We start from the raw sequence: 17,869 nt of genomic DNA on the forward strand, positions 1-17,869 counted from the left end.
ATGTATACATGTGCGCAAGCACACGCACACAAACATAAACAAAGAAACATGGACCCCCAAAATTACCTTGGGTGTGTTCTTATTATGTCTGCTAATTGCCCTGCTACTCATTAAAACACCATTTCCTGTGTAGCCTGCAATGTTGAAGACACACTGGCAGACAGACAGACACTCACACAAACACACACAGACAGACAATCAAGCACTATCCTACAGCACCTAGCAGGATAACACCCCATGGAACAGATTTGAGTGCAGACATTATTTTACTGCAAGCAATATTTTAATACAAAAAGAGAACAAGAAAAATGTTTATAATCTTAACTTATTCCTTTACATGGTTTGCTCACACCACCCCTTCCATTTCCTCTGTAACACACTGAGCAAAACACAGCGTCAAGGGGGGGTACAACTCACCCCCACCCCCTCCACATCATAAATAAATAAAAATCACTCCAGGCTTTCACTTGATTTCATCAGAAATTGATATTCTGTAGAATTCGCATAGAGAAACAGGAGCATGCCGACTCCTGCTCACGGGGGTGACGACTGAAAGCTCCAAAGAGACGAAAATAAGGAGGGAGGGAGAGCTGGTGACTGAGGGGGCGGAGTTAAACATGTTGACTCCGCCCACCAGCAATCAGTCAATTGTGTAGCGTTTGTATCTACTCCATAAGTAAAGCCCCCTCCTGACATGACCTGAGGGCAGTCAGAGACAGCCAATGGAATCAGTCAGTTTTCCTGGTCAGTAATCTCTCACATAAGAAAGGTTTAAGAGAAGCGAAGACTCATTAAAAAAAAAAAACAAAAAAAAAAAAATCGATCTTAACACTGATTAATTTTCAGAAGGCGATATTATACCAAACTGTAAAATAAATACAATTTCCTTAAACTAGAAAATTTAACAAAAGATAACAGGATTTTAAATTAACCAAGAAAAAAAATTCACGATTTTTAGTTTTGCATACGGTGACAAAATAACCTTGTATTTCCTTAAACACATGATGCTTGAGCAGAATTAAAACACAAAGACGTTCACGTGGACAGACAGACGCCCTACAGGGTTATGAGGACGTACAGCGCTACAGACGGTCAGTGCACGCTCGCCAAACTCTCGCCTGGAAGGCTCATCAGCTTCACGCGAGGACTTCAGGTCACTGGGCGTTCTCTGCATTTGTGGTGGAGGTGTCACAGCAAACGCAGCCCGGGCAGTGCTACCCTGTGGTCAGAGCAGTGTCCCGCAATGTCACACCTGACACCTGCGTATGAGGAACCAGCTTCCTGGTCCACGCTCCTCTTCCTGCAGGTGGCGCCCTTACAGTGGTGAGAGACATGTACATCTCCACTGAATCCCACCGATTTGAAATAAAGAAAAAAAAAAAGAATCATGACCCACAGACTGCCAGTTAAAAGGCAGTCATGAGGACTTGCATTGTGTCTGTTCTCTCCCAAAGTGAGAAACCCCATCCAACACAATCAGCATTACAACACAGCCACACGCACGCACACATGCACACAAACGGAGGCCAGGGAGGGTGTGCGGCCTGCAGGGGGCAGAATGGGGCCGAGAAGGCATTTCACCACTGCTGCTCAGTGTGCTTCAGATACAGTCGCTACTTAGTTGCTCATTCCTGTAACGACAAAAAATCCCAGCAGGGAAGGTCTGCATTTGTCTGTCAGTGTCCTGCCCCCTGCTGGTAAGAGCATGCCGGTCCCCGAGTAAAGCCGGCCCAAACCCGGAGACCGGGTCCACACGGCCCACACAGGCCACACTCAATTCAGCCAGCAGTCCAGCCTCTCCCGTCCCGGATGACGCCCCCTGTGTGGGCCAAGGGCCGCCTAACATCAGGTGAGGTTAAAAACTAAACACAAATTAGGCAGCATCACGCCGATCACTGTTAGCTAGCACTGCTTCAGGCGAGGTCTGGGGGCAGCAGTGGCTGTTTGCTGGAGACCAGTGCAGGCTAGAAAACTGGAAGGAAGGACAGAGTCTGCGGCAGAGAAGCCAAGCCGGGCTCTTTGTCTGGGAATTTCTGCACATTCTGCAGCCGCTCAGGCTCTCCTCAGAGGTGTGGATACCAGTGTGCACTTTACATGTGTGCGTGCGTGTGGGTGTGTAACTGCGTGAGACACATGCCTCACCACTACAGCCATTTTTGCAGCACGTGCCGCTTGCTGTCAGTGCCCCCTGCTGGTGTGGAGGTTTATTTTTTTCACTTTTTTTTTTTTGTTATTTTTCTCTCATTTCTTGCCAGTGGGTGTCTTCTTGGACATGGTGGGTATCTTAGAGGGCTTGGCTCCGGGCCGCCGCGGCGTGTCCGACGTGTCCGAACAGGCGGAGCGCGTCTCCAGCAGCTCCGAGGCGTCCGACGCGTCGCTCCCACGCCGGCTGCTCGCGCGGCTGCCCGCTCGGCTCGCCGGCCCACTCGCAGACGACGTTGTCCGCTTCGTGTCTGAGAGGGAGACGGGAAAGATAAAGCCGCAATGACATAACAGCTTGGAGACAAAGTGTCTGAGAAGGAGAGCAGCCCCCGGCAGGCTGGCTGGGGGCGGCAGCTGATTTTACATTAAGTTAGCGTGCCAGTAAAGCGCCCTGATGTTTACGTTCAGGTGGTACAAACATTAGCATGACAACTGGCACGAAAACACCAATCTGAATGTGACTATGATCACTCCGGAGCTGTTCCGGGGGGCCGGGACTCACCGGTGCGGGCGGGCTTAGTGGCGCTTGTCCCAGCCTGTCCCCCGTTCTCCCCACTCAGGGAACCTCGACTGGAGTGGAAAGTCGGCCTCTTCAGCTTGGAATTCGCCGCCCCCTGCAGGAAATAAGAGGGAACCGCAGTTCACAGCACTGCACTGGGACTGAAAGTTCCCCAAATATATTTTGTGCCAGTCTGACAATTCTGGCAGCACTGCGTATCACCACCCATTGTTAGCTTCCACTAAATCTCCCCCACTGCGTTATCACCCACTGCAACACCACGCCCATTCTCTCCCGTTCACCCCATCACAGTTGCTAGTGGCCTGCAAATTAATCTTAAGTGATATTTTTTTGAATCTTTGAATGTATGCGTCAATCATCAAAAAAAAAACATTACTACTAGTTCCAAGAAAACTAATTGAGTGATTGCTGTGAAAATTAAATGAACTATCAGTGAATTATCAGTGTGTGCAAATGAATACCAAATGGATCTTCCTTGTGTGTCAGTCAGTATCTCTGTACCAAAGTGTGCTACTACAATCAATATCCAGGTGTAACGTAGGTGAATGTGACACAGTTTTTCACTGAGTGTGACGGAGCATCAGAGGCCAAAATGAGCCGAGTGTGTGTCCGACAGTGCATGCGTGTGCATCAGTGTGTTACCTCCAGCTTGGGGGTCGGGCTGTGCTCTGGGCAGGACTGGCACTGCGCTGGAGTTTTACTGAAAGCCTGCCAGGGCTTGGCAGAGCTACGGGAGTGAGCGTGGGTGGGCTGTGGAAGGCCAGCGTGAAGGAGGCAGGGGGGATCATTAAAGGGGAGGAGCCAGGAGGATGGGGGAGGAGCCAGGGAGGGCCCACAGATTGGGGGGAGAGGCACGGCCAATCAGTTTTATAGTTGAGGGTGAAGTCAGAGGAGGCGCCAAATAAGGTATGAGGCAACGGTGAGGGGGAGTATGAAGATATAATTGGGAGAGAGGAGTGTATGGAAGGAAGAGTGAGTGAGGCGGTGCGGGAGACAAGGAATTATGGGCGAAGGCATCCCACACAGTGTAGGAAGCAGAGCAGGAGGGGGGGGGCAGCAGAGCAGGAGGGGGGGGGCAGCAGGACACAGGAAAAAAAAACAAATCTACTGTTAAAAGACAATGTGATTCTTATCATGCAGGAACTGGAGAATAAGCTTCACACCAACTTACAGGTAAAACTAATCACAAAGATGGTCACAGACAGACAGACCGACAGACAGGAACAGCAACACTGCAAATGCTCTGGTAAATGGACAATCTGGACAACACATTAGCAGCTATCTCACTCCCCTGTCACACATTAGCAGCTATCTCACTCCCCTGTCACACATTAGCAGCTATCTCACTCCCCGTCTCACATTAGCAGCTAGCTCACTCTCCTGTCACACATTAGCAGCTAGCTCACTCTCCTGTCACACATTAGCAGCTATCTCACTCCCCTGTCACACATTAGCAGCTATCTCACTCCCCTGTCACACATTAGCAGCTATCTCACTCCCCTGTCACACATTAGCAGCTATCTCACTCCCCTGTCACACATTAGCAGCTATCTCACTCCCCTGTCACACATTAGCAGCTATCTCACTCCCCGTCTCACATTAGCAGCTAGCTCACTCTCCTGTTACACATTCGCAGCTACCTCACTCCTCTGTCACACATTTAGCAGTTAGCTCATTCCTGTCGCACATTAGCAGTTAGCTCAATCCCCTGTCATACATTAGCAGCTACCTCACTCCCCTGTCTCACATTAGCAGCTACCTCACTCCCCTGTCTCACATTAGCAGCTACCTCACTCCCCTGTCTCACATTAGCAGCTACCTCACTCCCCTGTCTCACATTAGCAGCTATCTCACTCCCCTGTCACACATTAGCAGCTATCTCACTCCCCTGTCACACATTAGCAGCTATCTCACTCCCCTGTCACACATTAGCAGCTATCTCACTCCCCTGTCACACATTAGCAGCTATCTCACTCCCCTGTCACACATTAGCAGCTATCTCACTCCCCGTCTCACATTAGCAGCTAGCTCACTCTCCTGTTACACATTCGCAGCTACCTCACTTCTCTGTCACACATTTAGCAGTTAGCTCATTCCCGTCACACATTAGCAGCTACCTCAATCCCCTGTCACACATTAGCAGCTAGCTCACTCCCATCACACATTAGCAGCTAGCTCACTCTCCTGTCACACATTAGCAGCTAGCTCACTCCCCATCACACATTAGCAGCTAGCTCACTCCCCATCACACATTAGCAGCTACCTCAATCCCCTGTCACACATTAGCAGCTAGCTCACTCCCCATCACACATTAGCAGCTAGCTCACTCTCCTGTCACACATTAGCAGCTAGTTCACTCCCCATCACACATTAGCAGCTAGCTCAATCCCCTGTTAGACATTAGCAGCTAGCTCACTCCCCTGTTAGACATTAGCAGCTAGCTCATTCCCCTGTCACATGAAGGGCTTCATGGTGCAGTTTAGACTGTTCAGGCCTTTGCAGTTTGCTGATACTCCCACTGAAACCGGTACATGCAGAAACACACTGAATGCTGTAGTCATAGGAAACCCAGTAATTGACAGACACCACACGCATCACCATGCAAGCAAGGGACTGGTGGCATGCATGAGTGCCCCATGTGTGGTGTGTGCATGTGTGTGTATGAATCCATCCGTGAGAGTGTGTGTCCTGATAAGGCCACTGAGATCACAGCACCGCTCCCTCTCCGTGACCACTTACCAGCACACTGTCACTCACACCAATGCAGCACAGGGAAAAGCCGCCGCATTACTACAGCACAGCAGAACCGGCGCATTTCTGCAGCCCCAACAGCTGAAAGAACGCTTACCCGTGAGGAGGCGGTGGGTGTGGCTGGGGCAGAGGGCAATGAGGCGCAGCTGTGCGCGCTGTGGGAGGCGGAGGAGGAGGAGCGCGTGGGTGAAGCCGTGCGGGACGAAGGCTTGGAGCGCCGCCCTCTGGAGCGGAAGGCCGCCAGGCCTTGTGACGCCCCCTCCGGCAGGATAAACTTCTCCCTCAGCTCCAGGTTGGTGCGTCCACGAGCTGTGGGGGGGGGGGGGGGTGAAAGACACAGAGTCAGGGATCTGCAGGGAGTAAGAGTGTCAAGTGGCAGGGCAGAGTCAGTATATGCGGAGCAGTCGGGAGTCAGGGCTGGGTGTAAGTCTGCTGCGAGTCAGTGCGGGAGAGAAGGGGTGAGCAAGTCAGCGGGCAGGTGGGAGAGTGTTAGTGTGTGTGGGAGTGCCAGGGGGGCACAGAGACAGCGGGCAGGTGGGAGAGTGTTAGTGTGTGTGGGAGTGCCAGGGGGGCACAGAGACAGCGGGTCAGAAAAGCCAGCGCTGGTGGGTTTGACCCGCATCACGGAGACATACAGCAAGCATCAACATCATCATCATCATCATCATCATCACTGTTCTCCTCAGGGGCTGCTTGTGCACAGGCAGCGTGCCCCCCCTCATCAGGCTTGGAGTGCGGCACACAGCGGCGACAGAGGGGGGGGTTTGTGGCGGTCTGCGGCCCGGGGGCGTCGACTCAAGCATCGCCAGACAGATACGGCGGCAGCCCCAGCACATCATCACACAGCCCAGTGAAGCCAGCCAGAGACAGGAGGGCGGGGCCACAATGTGCCAGAGACAGGAGGGCGGGGCCACAATGTGCCAGAGATGGGGGGCGGGGCCACAATGTGCCAGAGATGGGGGGCGGGGCTCAGCAGCTGGGACACACACCCATCCCCACATCACCCATAGCGACAGCAGACCAGTAATCAAATGGTCACAGCCTGTAATCGTCTCCCAGAGAGACGGCCGCACCCAGCCCCCCCCCCCCCCGCCCCCGCAAGGCATCGCGAGGAACCCTGGCTGGCCACGCCCAGCCCCTGAGGGCCACATGAGACGCAGGGCGGCCAGCAAGATGGGAAGCATGAGGCTGTGTGCACACACACACTCGCACAGACTTACACACACGTAAAGAACACACACACACACACACGAGCAAACACACACAAGCGCAAACACAAGCATACACACACACACAAGTGCAGACACACACGCACACCCCCACGTAGACACCCATGCAGACAGACACGCACACAGCTGTGAGGAGATGGCTTTGAGGGGGACACTGAGGACAGGCGTGACGGTGACAGCAGTAGAGTGTAGGTACCTCTGCAGCAGAAGTAGCCGGGAGTGACCGTCACTGAGAGCCACAACAAAGACAACATGACAAAAAATCACAGGCGCGCTTGGCCTGGAACACGCTCACCAACACACGCAGCACACACAGAGGACCCATAAACGGGGGGCGGGGCGGGGCAGGGAGGGGGGGCACCAGAGAGGCGTCCCGGCTGAGCCTGGGCCTCTCTGAGCAAGATGAGCTGCACTCTGCATTTTCCCAAGCTCGCGAGAGCAGGCTGGCGGACTGCAGAGGACATGGGCTTGGCAGGGAAGACACATATGGCAGGAAAGCAGAGCGAATCGGAAGATGATGAGCAGGATTGGGGGGGCGAGAGAGAGAGACCCGACCTATATGGGATGATATGGAGCTGCTGGACTCGGAGCGGAAGATTTTAATCCCTGGATGATGCACTAAAGAGAGGGAAAGAGAGAGAGGCAGGGAGGGAGGGGGTGGGAGAGGGAGAGAAAGATCTGAGGACCATGCACCATGCACTACGAGTCGGAGAGGATGACCGGGGGGTGGGGCGGCGGGGGACACCATGCCTGATAGAGAGGCTGAACAAAAGAGGGAGAAACGTAAGTAAAAAAGAACAAAGCATATAATAACAGTGGGGGGTGGGGTTACACAAAGAGAGAGACATACCTGATTAAAAATCAGAGAGAGAGAGAACCAAGGGAGAAAGAAGAGACATTAATCAAGAGACAAATGAAAAAGAGACAGACAGGTGGAGAATCCTTGAGTAACACCTCCTAGACAACAGGGGACACTACAATAAAGAGGGGATGAGAGAGTGTGACCCCTGTATTGCAGCTCTTCACACATGCTGTACAAAGTACATTTTATTCTCCATCTGTCAGGTTTTTTTTCTGGTATAAACAGAGCTGGCAGAAAAGTAAACTAGGTGCCTAACGTGTGTCGATTCAGTCTCCTGTCCGGAGGTTTTTTCCCTGTGAAACCTGCAGCACTGGGTGTGTGTGTACTCACCTCTGCATGGGTCGTTCTTGACCAAAAACTCATCGAGAGCCATCCAGCCTCCGCCGACCCGGACCATGACAGTGCTGCGGAGAATGCGGACCAGCCGCAACTGCTGGGAGTCTCCAAACTGGGGTGGGGGGGGGGGGGGTAGAGATGGGCGGGAAGGAACAGTGAGGACCATGCACAATATCCTGGGCTGTGTATTCCAGCTAACATGGTACCTAGGAAAGATTAGCCCAGCTAACGCGGTACCCGGGAAAGTTAGCCCAGCTAACCCGGTACCTGAGAAAGATAGCCCAGCTAACCCGGTACCCGGGAAAGTTAGCCCAGCTAACCCGGTACCCGGGAAAGTTAGCCCAGCTAACCCGGTACCCGGGAAAGTTAGCCCAGCTAACCCGGTACCCGGGAAAGTTAGCCCAGCTAACCCGGTACCCGGGAAAGATTAGCTCAGCTAACCCGGGAAAGATAAGCCCAGCTAACACGGTACCCAGGAAAGATTAGCCCAGCAACCCGGTACCCGGGAAAGATTAGGCCAGCTAACCCGGTACCCGGGAAAGATTAGGCCAGCTAACCCGGTACCCGGGAAAGATTAGCTCAGCTAACCCGGGAAAGATTAGCCCAGCTAACACGGTACCCAGGAAAGATTAGCCCAGCTAACCCGATACCCAAGAAAGAATAGCCCAGCAACCCTGATACCCGGGAAAGATTAGGCCAGCTAACCCGGTACCCGGGAAAGATTAGCTCAGCTAACCCGGGAAAGATTAGCCCAGCTAACCCGATTCCCGGGAAAGATTAGCTCAGCTAACCCGGGAAAGATTAGCCCAGCTAACACGGTACCCAGGAAAGATTAGCCCAGCTAACCCGATACCCAAGAAAGAATAGCCCAGCAACCCTGATACCCGGGAAAGATTAGCTCAGTTAACCCGATACCCAGGAAAAATTAGCCAGCCTAACATGATGACCAGGAAAGATTAACCCAAGAAACACGATACCTGGGAAAGATTCAGTAATATAACATGGGTACTCAGAAAAGACGGGGAATAACCCGACACCTGTCACAATTAAACACGAATTCCATGCAGAAATACACATGCAATAATAATCTGCTCTGTTAAATCAACCCCCCCCCCCCCCCGGGTCCTGTGTTGACAAACAGGAGTGATATCACAACCAAGGCTCTGCTCTCTGGGCCTTATGGGGTCAATTGGTGCCATTGGCAGAAAATTGGCTGTGATCCCAGTAGATTTCACAGAAGCTAAATCACCCCTTATAACTGCTGACACAGCCACAAATCTCTGTGCCCACTGATTAGTTCAAACTGTCCACCTGGGGCTTCATTCCTCAGTCACCTGTAAAGCACCCTGTGAAACAGGCTCCCCCTATGTTAGGGTGTCTCATATGTACATGAGGGCATACTCCCTCTGCTATTTGCCACAACAGAGCCTGGACATGAGCACCAATTCCACTTCCTGTCAAACAGGAAATTTCGCATCACCATGGCAACATGGACTGATGCTAGAAAAGGAATCTTTTTTAAAATCGCCTACATTTAACCCTTCATTGGCAGGAGCAGATTTCTGGGGTTCTGCCACACAAACACACATACAAACACAAAGACACACACGCAAACTTTACCTGGTTCCCAAGGAAGAACTACAATAAATCCGGCAGACATAGAGGAGGTGTGAAAGTGAGAGAGAAAGAAAAAGAGAGTGAAATAACATTTAGACACAAACGTTTTTTTATTCCCTGACTAGTGCTGGAAACACTGTGCTCACTAACTGACCTCTGACCCCATTTCTAAAACACAACTCCCCCTTCGACATCCGCCCTCCTCCCCCACGACTCCTGCTGACTTCCTGTTGCCATGGTATCGTGATGACATCACCGGCACCTCTTTGTAAGATAGCTGGTTCTGGTTAGGTCAGTGATGACGGTGCAGGAACAAGTGCAGAGGGACAGACTAACAGAACATGGACAGGATGGACAGGACAGTGTGGAGCGCATATTCCGGTGCAGTTAGCGTGACATTAAATTAAATAAAATAAAAAAAACAGGATGTCATTAACTGATGGACATTTATGAAAGTGACACACACAGTGACAGTTATGGTGGCCAACGGCTGCAGTTACCGCAACAATAACAAAATTGAAATCATTAGATTGCGGATGGGAAGCAGATGTACACACAAGTGGGAACGGCATTGTGGGAATGCTACTGCTACTGCAGACTCGCAGAGGTCAGGGGTCATGCTGAGGGCCTGTGCTCTTATGTGCTAATGGGACCAGCTGTACAAGCTAACTGGGTATACTGTATGCTAACAGTGGCTGTTGGGTGCTCATATACGCTAACGGGGCCTGCTGTGCATGCTAACCAGCTCTAACATGTGCTGACAGTGTCCATCGTGTGCTCATATTTGCTAACTAGGTCTAGCGTATGCTAAAAATGTCCACGGTGCTGCCTTAGCCTCCACATGCCTAGTGATGCCAAATGCGGTGATATAGTTAGTGAGGAGGGTGGCGGGGGATTAATGGCCAGCAGGCTGGGGGTGGGTGGCCGCTGGTGGGCACAAGGTCAGCAGATGTCAGTGACCCCTAACATTCAACTTCAAAAATACAGTCACATACATAAAACACAGGGGAATTAGTTATATTTTACATTACAATGCATCCTGAGGAATGTAATGGCAGATAACTCTAAAATGTATTTAAAAAATAAACAGCAACAAATCAGTCTGTTCTTCAAACCCGAAAAACATTCTTCCTTTAACTGGAGTTGAGGCTGGTCACATGACCGCTGAGGTCCCCCACCCACCAGCCCCCGGGCAGGGACACACGGGCCACTCACTCGGTATTTGTTCTCTCCGATCTGCTCCACCTGGAACCTCTTGGCGCATTTGCACTGAGCCACCTGCCTGGTGACCTGGAGGAGGAGGAGTGCATGAGATTGGCAGATAGTATGGAGCACCACGATGGTGCAGGATATGAACCAGAAGTTGATGATTTTATTCATGGAGAACATAGAGCAATACAAATAGCTAGAATAAAAAGATTAAATTATAAAATGATCAAAGTAACAACACAATAATAGTAAAAATGATCGTCATCACCATCATAAATAATAATACTCGTAACCGGATGGGCGGTGGATGAAGATATACGTGTGTGGCCCATCTGCTGCGTGCCCAGATCCCACCCTCACCTCATCCTCAATCTTGTCGGCGTCGGTGGTGGGTCGATAGGCATCCTTGTTCGGGTGCAGTGCTGCCACAAACTCGTAGTAGTCGATGTAACCATCTCCGTCGCGGTCGAAGATGTCTGCCACAGCTGTCATCTCCAGCTTGCTGGTGGGAAACTCTGCAGGACATGCAGCAGTGCGGAGAGAATATTCAGAGCAGATTGTTTTTCAGGAAATAATAAATACTTAATGTCTCTGTGAGTGCCGTGGGCGTGACTGGGGACGCACTGGAGGCCAGGATGCCATCGATGAACTCCTGCCGCGTGATTTTGCCGTCCTGGTCCTTGTCGATACGTCGGAAGAAGTCCATGACGCGCGACTTCTTGTGGTTCATCCACCTCATGTACTTCTTCCTCCACACGTCAAAGTCGAAGTTGGCGAACTCCTTCAGCTGAGGGTCAGAGGTCAGAGGTCATGGAGGTGGAGGGAAATTGGATGGGCAGGGGATGGGGGGCTTCAGAGAAGTTCTGCAAATGATCAAACTGCCATGACCCTGAACAGTAGTAGGCTGTTGTGTGTGCCAGATTTCGCTGCAGCTCTATAATTAGATTACTAATTAGAGGACTGACTGGCTGAAGAGTCCTCATCCCCGGGTTTAAACAGCCGACCTAAAGGTTACCCCAAAAACCTGCATACACACTGGCCCTTTGAGGATAAGATATCCTACTCCTGACCTAGAACGTTGTAACAATGTCACCACATCTCCTACGTACACATCCTATCGGCTTCCGGGAAGAGATAAATACTGGGAGAGTACTGTAGAGCGTACATGGGAAAGAAAACATGTGGAAAGGAAAGAGAAGAGAGAGGATTAGAAGCCGGGTGCAGTACCTCTTCCAACCTGTCGAGGGCGTCGTTGAGTTTACGCTGGCGGTCCAGCGCGAGCAGCCACACCTGCTGCCAGCGGGAGCAGAGCTGGGTGAGACGCGGGTTGCCGCCGGTGACCTGCACCGCCGCCTGCTGTTGCTGCTGCTGCTGTTGCGGCTGTTTGCCTGTAGGGGGAGGAACACGTCTCACTGCTGGCTATTGTTATTTGAGGACAGTTTGCCAGTAGCAAATGTAAAACATGTAAAATACCTCCGGAAATCATTTTCAGTACCAATTAGGCACAAAGTCAGGTAGCAAAATTATGAGTCTGGGTCAATAAAAAATACTGATGGTGGCCGGATCGCCCCACAATGTATTCATGGCTATGGGGCTGGTCAGTAGTGCAGAGAGGGAGGGGGGCGGCAGCATGGAGGTCACGGCCGCGTCCGCCCGCACGCATGAACTCACGGGCTCCGCGTCGCTCGCCCATGCTGCTGGCCGGTTCTGCAGGCTTCCTCTTGTAGGTCTTGGTGACGCGGTCGACGTCGGGCTGCTTCCTCGTCATCTCCTCCATGAACAGCTGCCCCGCGGCCAAACAGAAACACGTGTGACGCGTGACAGCCAAGGCCACCCGACCGGCGTGTGCGCCGAGAAGCCCCGCCCACCTGGTGCTCCGTGATCAGTGTTTTCAGCTGAGTGATGTCCTGGGGGAGGGCCTCGGTGTCCCGCTGTAAGATGGTGGTCTCCGCCCACTGCAGCCAGGACAGCAGGTCCTCCAGAAGCGTGGCGTTGTTCAGCAGCTCGGTCAGGGCTGTTGCCAGCCGCTGCTCGTGCTGTTTGGCCCACGTCAGCACCTGTACAAACACCCAGCTCATAAACGGTGCTTCCTTTGAATGTCCGTATGCTGAATTCAACATGTCCAATCCTCTACTGCAGTGGATCTCAAACTTTTTACCCCACATACCAACCTCTCTGAGCACCACCATTACAAGCGACATCATAAAAGGAAATACCTTTATGTGCCACTAGAGGGAACCACTACTCTCCTGGATGTTATTGATGTAGAGTCAGCGTAAGATAATTCTGTGTTCTGCTCTCCTCCTCTTAACCTCATCTTTGGCTCCTCCCCCTCCCTCTCCTCCATCTCCTCCCCCTCCTCACCTCCTCGAAGCGCGCACGGATGATGGTGATCCAGTGTTTGATGGTGGTGATGGAGTCGGGGTGGCAGCCCGTGAGGATGCCCTCCCCCATGCCGGCAGTCCGCGTGATGTCCGCCCGCTTCTCCTCCACAGCCTGCATGAAGTCGCGGTGCGACTGCAGCAGCGCACGCAGGGTCTCCGCCTCCTCGGGCAGGACGCCACGGAAGCGCAGCGTCTGCTCCGCCTCTGACAGCCACTCCAGGAGCAGTTGAACTGCGTTTCGGAACTCCTCCGCCTGGGGAGGGGTTTGGTCAGGGGTTGTGGGTTAGTGATTGCTAAGTGAGACACTGAACTGAACTCCCTAATTAGATGGGGAGGCAGCAGATTCTGGGTGCCTGGGCGTCTTTCTTAGGATGAGTGATTCTGGGACATGTGCCCCCCCCCCCCCCCGTTACTCTCCTACGCAAAGCAGGAAGTGACAGGGCTCTTTCCTCTACTGAAGCCAGGTTTAAGCCTGAAGGCACCAAGCAGCGAACAGCCTAACGATACCAATTCCAAACCCAGCATCGGTGGCACTCACCTGCTTGAGTGCCTCCTGCAGGCGGGTCTGCTTGCTGACGGATAGCGCGCACACCGTGTCCCAGCGCGTGCTCAGCTCCTGCAGCTGCACTCGCACCCAGGCCGTGTCGTCGCGGCCCGCCTCCATCAGGTCGCGCGCTGAGCGCTTAAGCGCCTGAACGCTACTCGTCCGCTTGCCCAGCTCCTTCTGGAAGGCCTGCGGGGGCGGAGGAAACGGAAGCGTCACCGTGGGCATCATCACCGCGGGTGTCACAGCACCTGACCCCGAGTCCTCTGGCCCCGCCGTACCTTGTGGGAGTCCATCAGGTTGGTCACCAGGTCCAGGTCGCCGTGGACAGGCTGGTCCTCGCTGAGCTGGGGCTCGACCCGGTATAGCCAGTCTACCAGCGCCTGCAGGGCCTCAGCAAACTGGCCGGAGAACAGCAGCGCCTCCTCCAGCTTGTGCTGTCTGTAGGGGGGGGGGGGAAATGAGTGAGCTGGAGTCACGCCCAGGGAAGACGCATGTGCCCCCCCCACCCTTAGTCACCATATTACCACCTAAATGTGGAGCCCTTACCCCTTCCCTCCCCCATGACATCACCCTGCATGGCCGCCTTACCTCTCCACACTCTTTCCGCACACAGTGTCCCACTTGTCTCGCACCTCCCCCAGCAGGTGTTCCAGCTTCTGTCCATCCGCTGGCAGGGTGGTCCTGTCTCTCATGGCCCGGCCCGACCGCACCGTGGTGTCGTACACCGGCTGTTTGGATCCCAGAGCCTTCTGGAACTCCTGTGGGATGTTTGGGGTGGGGGGGGGTCATATCTTACTCTGACACGCTCCTAACTTCTCCACGTCCAGCCTCCTCTGACATTATATTGTCATTCTAAGGCTTCTCTTTGTGCTGATCTGTCTTCACTGAACTAAATCATCCTGAAAGTTTCGGTAATGTGCGGGAACAAGCCACACGGCAATAGAGCAGCTTTGGATAAGCAGACTTTACTCAAAGACATGAAGGGTTAAACCCAAAGCCAGCGACACCACAAATCAAGACAGGGTCCTTCTGACTGTATCAAAATGGCATCTGATTGGTTCATCTGAAACACTACCTGAGCCAGTGAACCCATGCTGGTGAGAGGGCTGCATTGCCCCCTCTAGTGGCAGCTATGCGTACCTTGTGCTTGGTCAGCTGCACCTTGATCTTGTCAGGCTCATTGGAGATCTCCAGCTCTGAGTCCAGCCGGCTCTCCGCCTCCTCCAGCCAGTCGATCAGCTTCTTCCACGCTTCATGGAACTGGCAGCAGAAAGAGGGAAAGGTGGAGAGAGGAAGGAAAGATTATAGTAAGTTAGTTGGGCCAAACCTTTTTGGGGCCCTTAACACACACACGCACCACACACACACAGACACACAGACAGACACAGACAGACACAGACAGACAGATTCCAGAAAACGACCTGTGAGATACAGAAGGCAGACTGCGGAGCCGAAGACGCCCTCGGGGGACGCCCTCGGGGGACGCCCTCGGGGGACGCCTTCGGGGGACGCCCGGGCACCGTACCTGCTTGGCCCTCTTGCGGGCCTCATCCAGGTGGCGGCCACGGTCCAGGGAGCGCTGCACCACCTTGTCCCAGCGCGCCTGCACGCTCAGCAGCAGGTTCTTGATCAGCACCACGTCCTGCTTGAGGCTGGCGAAGCGGAGCTGGGAGCCGGCCTTCTCCAGCGCCAGGACCTGCTCCCGGTGCGTGTTCACCTCATTCACGAACACCTGGGGCGGAGTGAAAGCACTCAGTCAATGGCTGGAACAAACCGCGGTTGGCTTTTAGTGTGAATGAGCACATGAATTCATTTACCCACATTGCACTTGCTTCCGAAATTCTTATCTGAGGCCAAGGTCAGCCCAAGCACCCCCACCTTTCTCCTCCTCTGCTAGCTCACCTTGTGCTCCTCAATCTGAGACAGCACCGTCTCCAGGATAAGGCTGGGGGGCTGCGCCATGTTCACCGTCTGCTCCGCCTGTGTCAGCCAGTTGATGGTGTCTTGCAGGGAGGTCTGGAAGCTCGTCGCCAGGGAGACCGCCTCTTCCAGCTTAATCTGGGGGCAGCATTGATATGCTAATTACTAGTGCATAGCTTTCAGAACAGCAGGTGCTGCGGGGCCAGGGGAACTGCACTTGCACACAGGCTTTGCTCAAACCGATTAGCGGAATACAACACTTAATGTCCACTTGTGTAAATAGGAAAAATACATGACTGCAAATTATAGAAATCAGGCTGCGGAACGGCAGCTAAACATAGGCAGGTGGCAGCTGGTCATCACAGGGCGGAGGGCAGCGCCGGAGCTGCGCGAAATAATGCAGGTGCAAGAATGCGTCACATTAGTGATCTTTTTGTTTCGAGTCGGTTTACACATTTTAACTGTTTCATTTGCCAGAGGTGGGGAGGGGGCACATGTCAACAGCAAGGGAGAAAGACAGAGGGGTAAAAATGGCTAAATGATAGCTGAGGGGGCACAGGGGTGCCAGCAAGGACGGCTCACCCGCCGGTCGTCCATCTTGCCATTGAGGGCGGCCCACTTGTTCTGCAGTAGGGCCAGGTTCTGCTGGGTCTGGGTGGTTCCAGGGGCGTCCTCGCCCCCCCGCGACAGCAGCATGGACTCGCCACGGTCCAGCAGTCGGTGGTACTGGTCTGAGCGCTGGGCCAGCTGGGCTTGCAGCTCCTGGGAGATGGAGGAAGGAGGGAAGGATGAGGAGAATGGAGCAGGGAGGCATGGAGGAGAGGCAGGGGAGAATGAAAAGAATGTGAAGAATGTGGACAGTATGGGGTCTCAAACCCAGAGCGGCAACCTTCTTCCCACTCATCACCATCACCATCCTCATCATCAGTGCAGACGAACAGCCTCACGCACCATGTGCTGCTGTAGCTGCTCCCTGGCCGTTTCCGGCAGCCCCCCGGTGGGCTTGGCGGATGACAGCTGGCTCTCCGTGCGTCGCATCCACTGAAGGAACTCTTCCAGCTCGCCATGGAAACCCTCCGCCTGCAGGGGTGGGGGAAGCAGGACAACAGTGAGGAGGAGTAGAGATGGAGAGCAGGATCATGATATGTAATACAAGGCTTGCAGGTAGGGGGGGCGCTCTAACCCCATCCTTCATCTATCTTTCTCCCTTTTGCACCCCACCTGCTGCAGCGCCTCCTCCAGCAGTCTCTGTCGCTCCTCGCTCTTCAGTAGTAGCCCATCCCAGCTGCGATTGAGCGCATCCAGCTGCTCGCGCAGGTGGCCGGCCTCATCACCGGGCCCGGACTCCAGCAGCTCGGTGCCGGCGGCGTTGACTGTCTCCACGGTGGAGCGGTGCGACAGCACGTCATTCCGCAGCACCTGCGCCAGTGAGGAGGGGGCGGATACCGCAAAAGTCACTCACAGGGCCAGAGGAAAACCACAGCAAGCTCACAGCAGACAGGAGGGGGGCCTTCATCCGCTCCCCACACACCGGAAGGGAGCATAAGCGAAGGAGTAGGATAGAAGAATGCGCGAGGGGACTATGGTACCTTCAGGCAAGGGCCATAGAGAGTCAGTCGTCGTGTTTATTTTTAGAAAACGTCCTTTTCTTTTGCTTCGGTCTTCGCCGTATGTTAAATATGACAGAAAGGGGATCATTTTCGCGCTTCCTGTTTGTTTGGTAAAGGCTTTGCTCTTAGCAATTATACAGCAACATACAGGGAGACAATAATAGAAGCTGAAAGGCAGCCACCATGTGACCTTTCTCCTCCTCTCCTCTCCTCTCCTCTCCTCTCCACTGTCCCTCTCCCTTACACAGTGTCTGCCACTGGACAGTCACGCTTGCTTCAGTGGAAATGCTGTGTGTCTTGGCAGAAGCGGCAGACAGTAATCCAGCATTCCTAATTCCCGATTCCATCTCATATCCGCAGAGCTCGCCTTTCCCGAGACGGGAACCTGACGCAATCCACGGCGAGTGACACAGCCCAAGAGGGGATAAAGGAAAGCGTGCTCGCTGTCATGCCTGACGAGTACACAGACGGCAGGGCTTTCTCAGCCATCCTCAGGCACCTCAGTGACAGCAGCCTGGAAGGATTACCGTCACTCTGTCTGATTAAACGCGAGGCGGGCGAGCTTCAGACAGCCACACGTCCAGACGCGAACGGGACGCTGGGCCCGGGGCTGTGGCGGAGCCGCAGAGGTGGGTGCTAAGGGACCAGCCCTGGACCTTTTTCAGCACATCTACGTGCCTCA

General features: G+C 53.5%; 1 protein-coding gene across 21 annotated transcripts in view; it reads right to left on the reverse strand.

The window, feature by feature from the left end:
* Window positions 1–261: 261 nt before the first annotated feature.
* macf1a (microtubule actin crosslinking factor 1a) overlaps window positions 262–17,869 on the reverse strand; it is a 143,740-nt gene continuing 126,132 nt past the window's right edge. For 12 of the 21 annotated variants that reach the window (XM_072705728.1, XM_072705717.1, XM_072705723.1 and 9 more), the window contains 23 exons: window positions 16,799–16,996; window positions 16,529–16,657; window positions 16,160–16,339; window positions 15,560–15,715; window positions 15,183–15,389; window positions 14,798–14,917; window positions 14,246–14,415; window positions 13,936–14,095; window positions 13,649–13,843; window positions 13,091–13,363; window positions 12,595–12,783; window positions 12,398–12,509; window positions 11,954–12,114; window positions 11,351–11,513; window positions 11,087–11,241; window positions 10,733–10,807; window positions 9,521–9,538; window positions 7,895–8,012; window positions 7,258–7,320; window positions 5,571–5,782; window positions 3,365–3,472; window positions 2,705–2,816; window positions 262–2,453 (listed from right to left, as the gene is read on the reverse strand). In XM_072705728.1, coding sequence (XP_072561829.1) covers window positions 2,242–2,453; window positions 2,705–2,816; window positions 3,365–3,472; window positions 5,571–5,782; window positions 7,258–7,320; window positions 7,895–8,012; window positions 9,521–9,538; window positions 10,733–10,807; window positions 11,087–11,241; window positions 11,351–11,513; window positions 11,954–12,114; window positions 12,398–12,509; window positions 12,595–12,783; window positions 13,091–13,363; window positions 13,649–13,843; window positions 13,936–14,095; window positions 14,246–14,415; window positions 14,798–14,917; window positions 15,183–15,389; window positions 15,560–15,715; window positions 16,160–16,339; window positions 16,529–16,657; window positions 16,799–16,996 — 3,486 coding nt within the window. In that variant the 3' untranslated portion in view covers window positions 262–2,241. The remainder of the gene's footprint in view (window positions 2,454–2,704; window positions 2,817–3,364; window positions 3,473–5,570; window positions 5,783–7,257; window positions 7,321–7,894; window positions 8,013–9,520; window positions 9,539–10,732; window positions 10,808–11,086; window positions 11,242–11,350; window positions 11,514–11,953; window positions 12,115–12,397; window positions 12,510–12,594; window positions 12,784–13,090; window positions 13,364–13,648; window positions 13,844–13,935; window positions 14,096–14,245; window positions 14,416–14,797; window positions 14,918–15,182; window positions 15,390–15,559; window positions 15,716–16,159; window positions 16,340–16,528; window positions 16,658–16,798; window positions 16,997–17,869) is intronic. The other 9 variants (XM_072705725.1, XM_072705729.1, XM_072705727.1 and 6 more) reach the window with 4 other exon arrangements.

Source organism: Paramormyrops kingsleyae, chromosome 23 (genome assembly GCF_048594095.1).
Source record: "Paramormyrops kingsleyae isolate MSU_618 chromosome 23, PKINGS_0.4, whole genome shotgun sequence".
In the NCBI taxonomy this organism is placed as follows: Eukaryota; Metazoa; Chordata; class Actinopteri; order Osteoglossiformes; family Mormyridae; genus Paramormyrops; species Paramormyrops kingsleyae.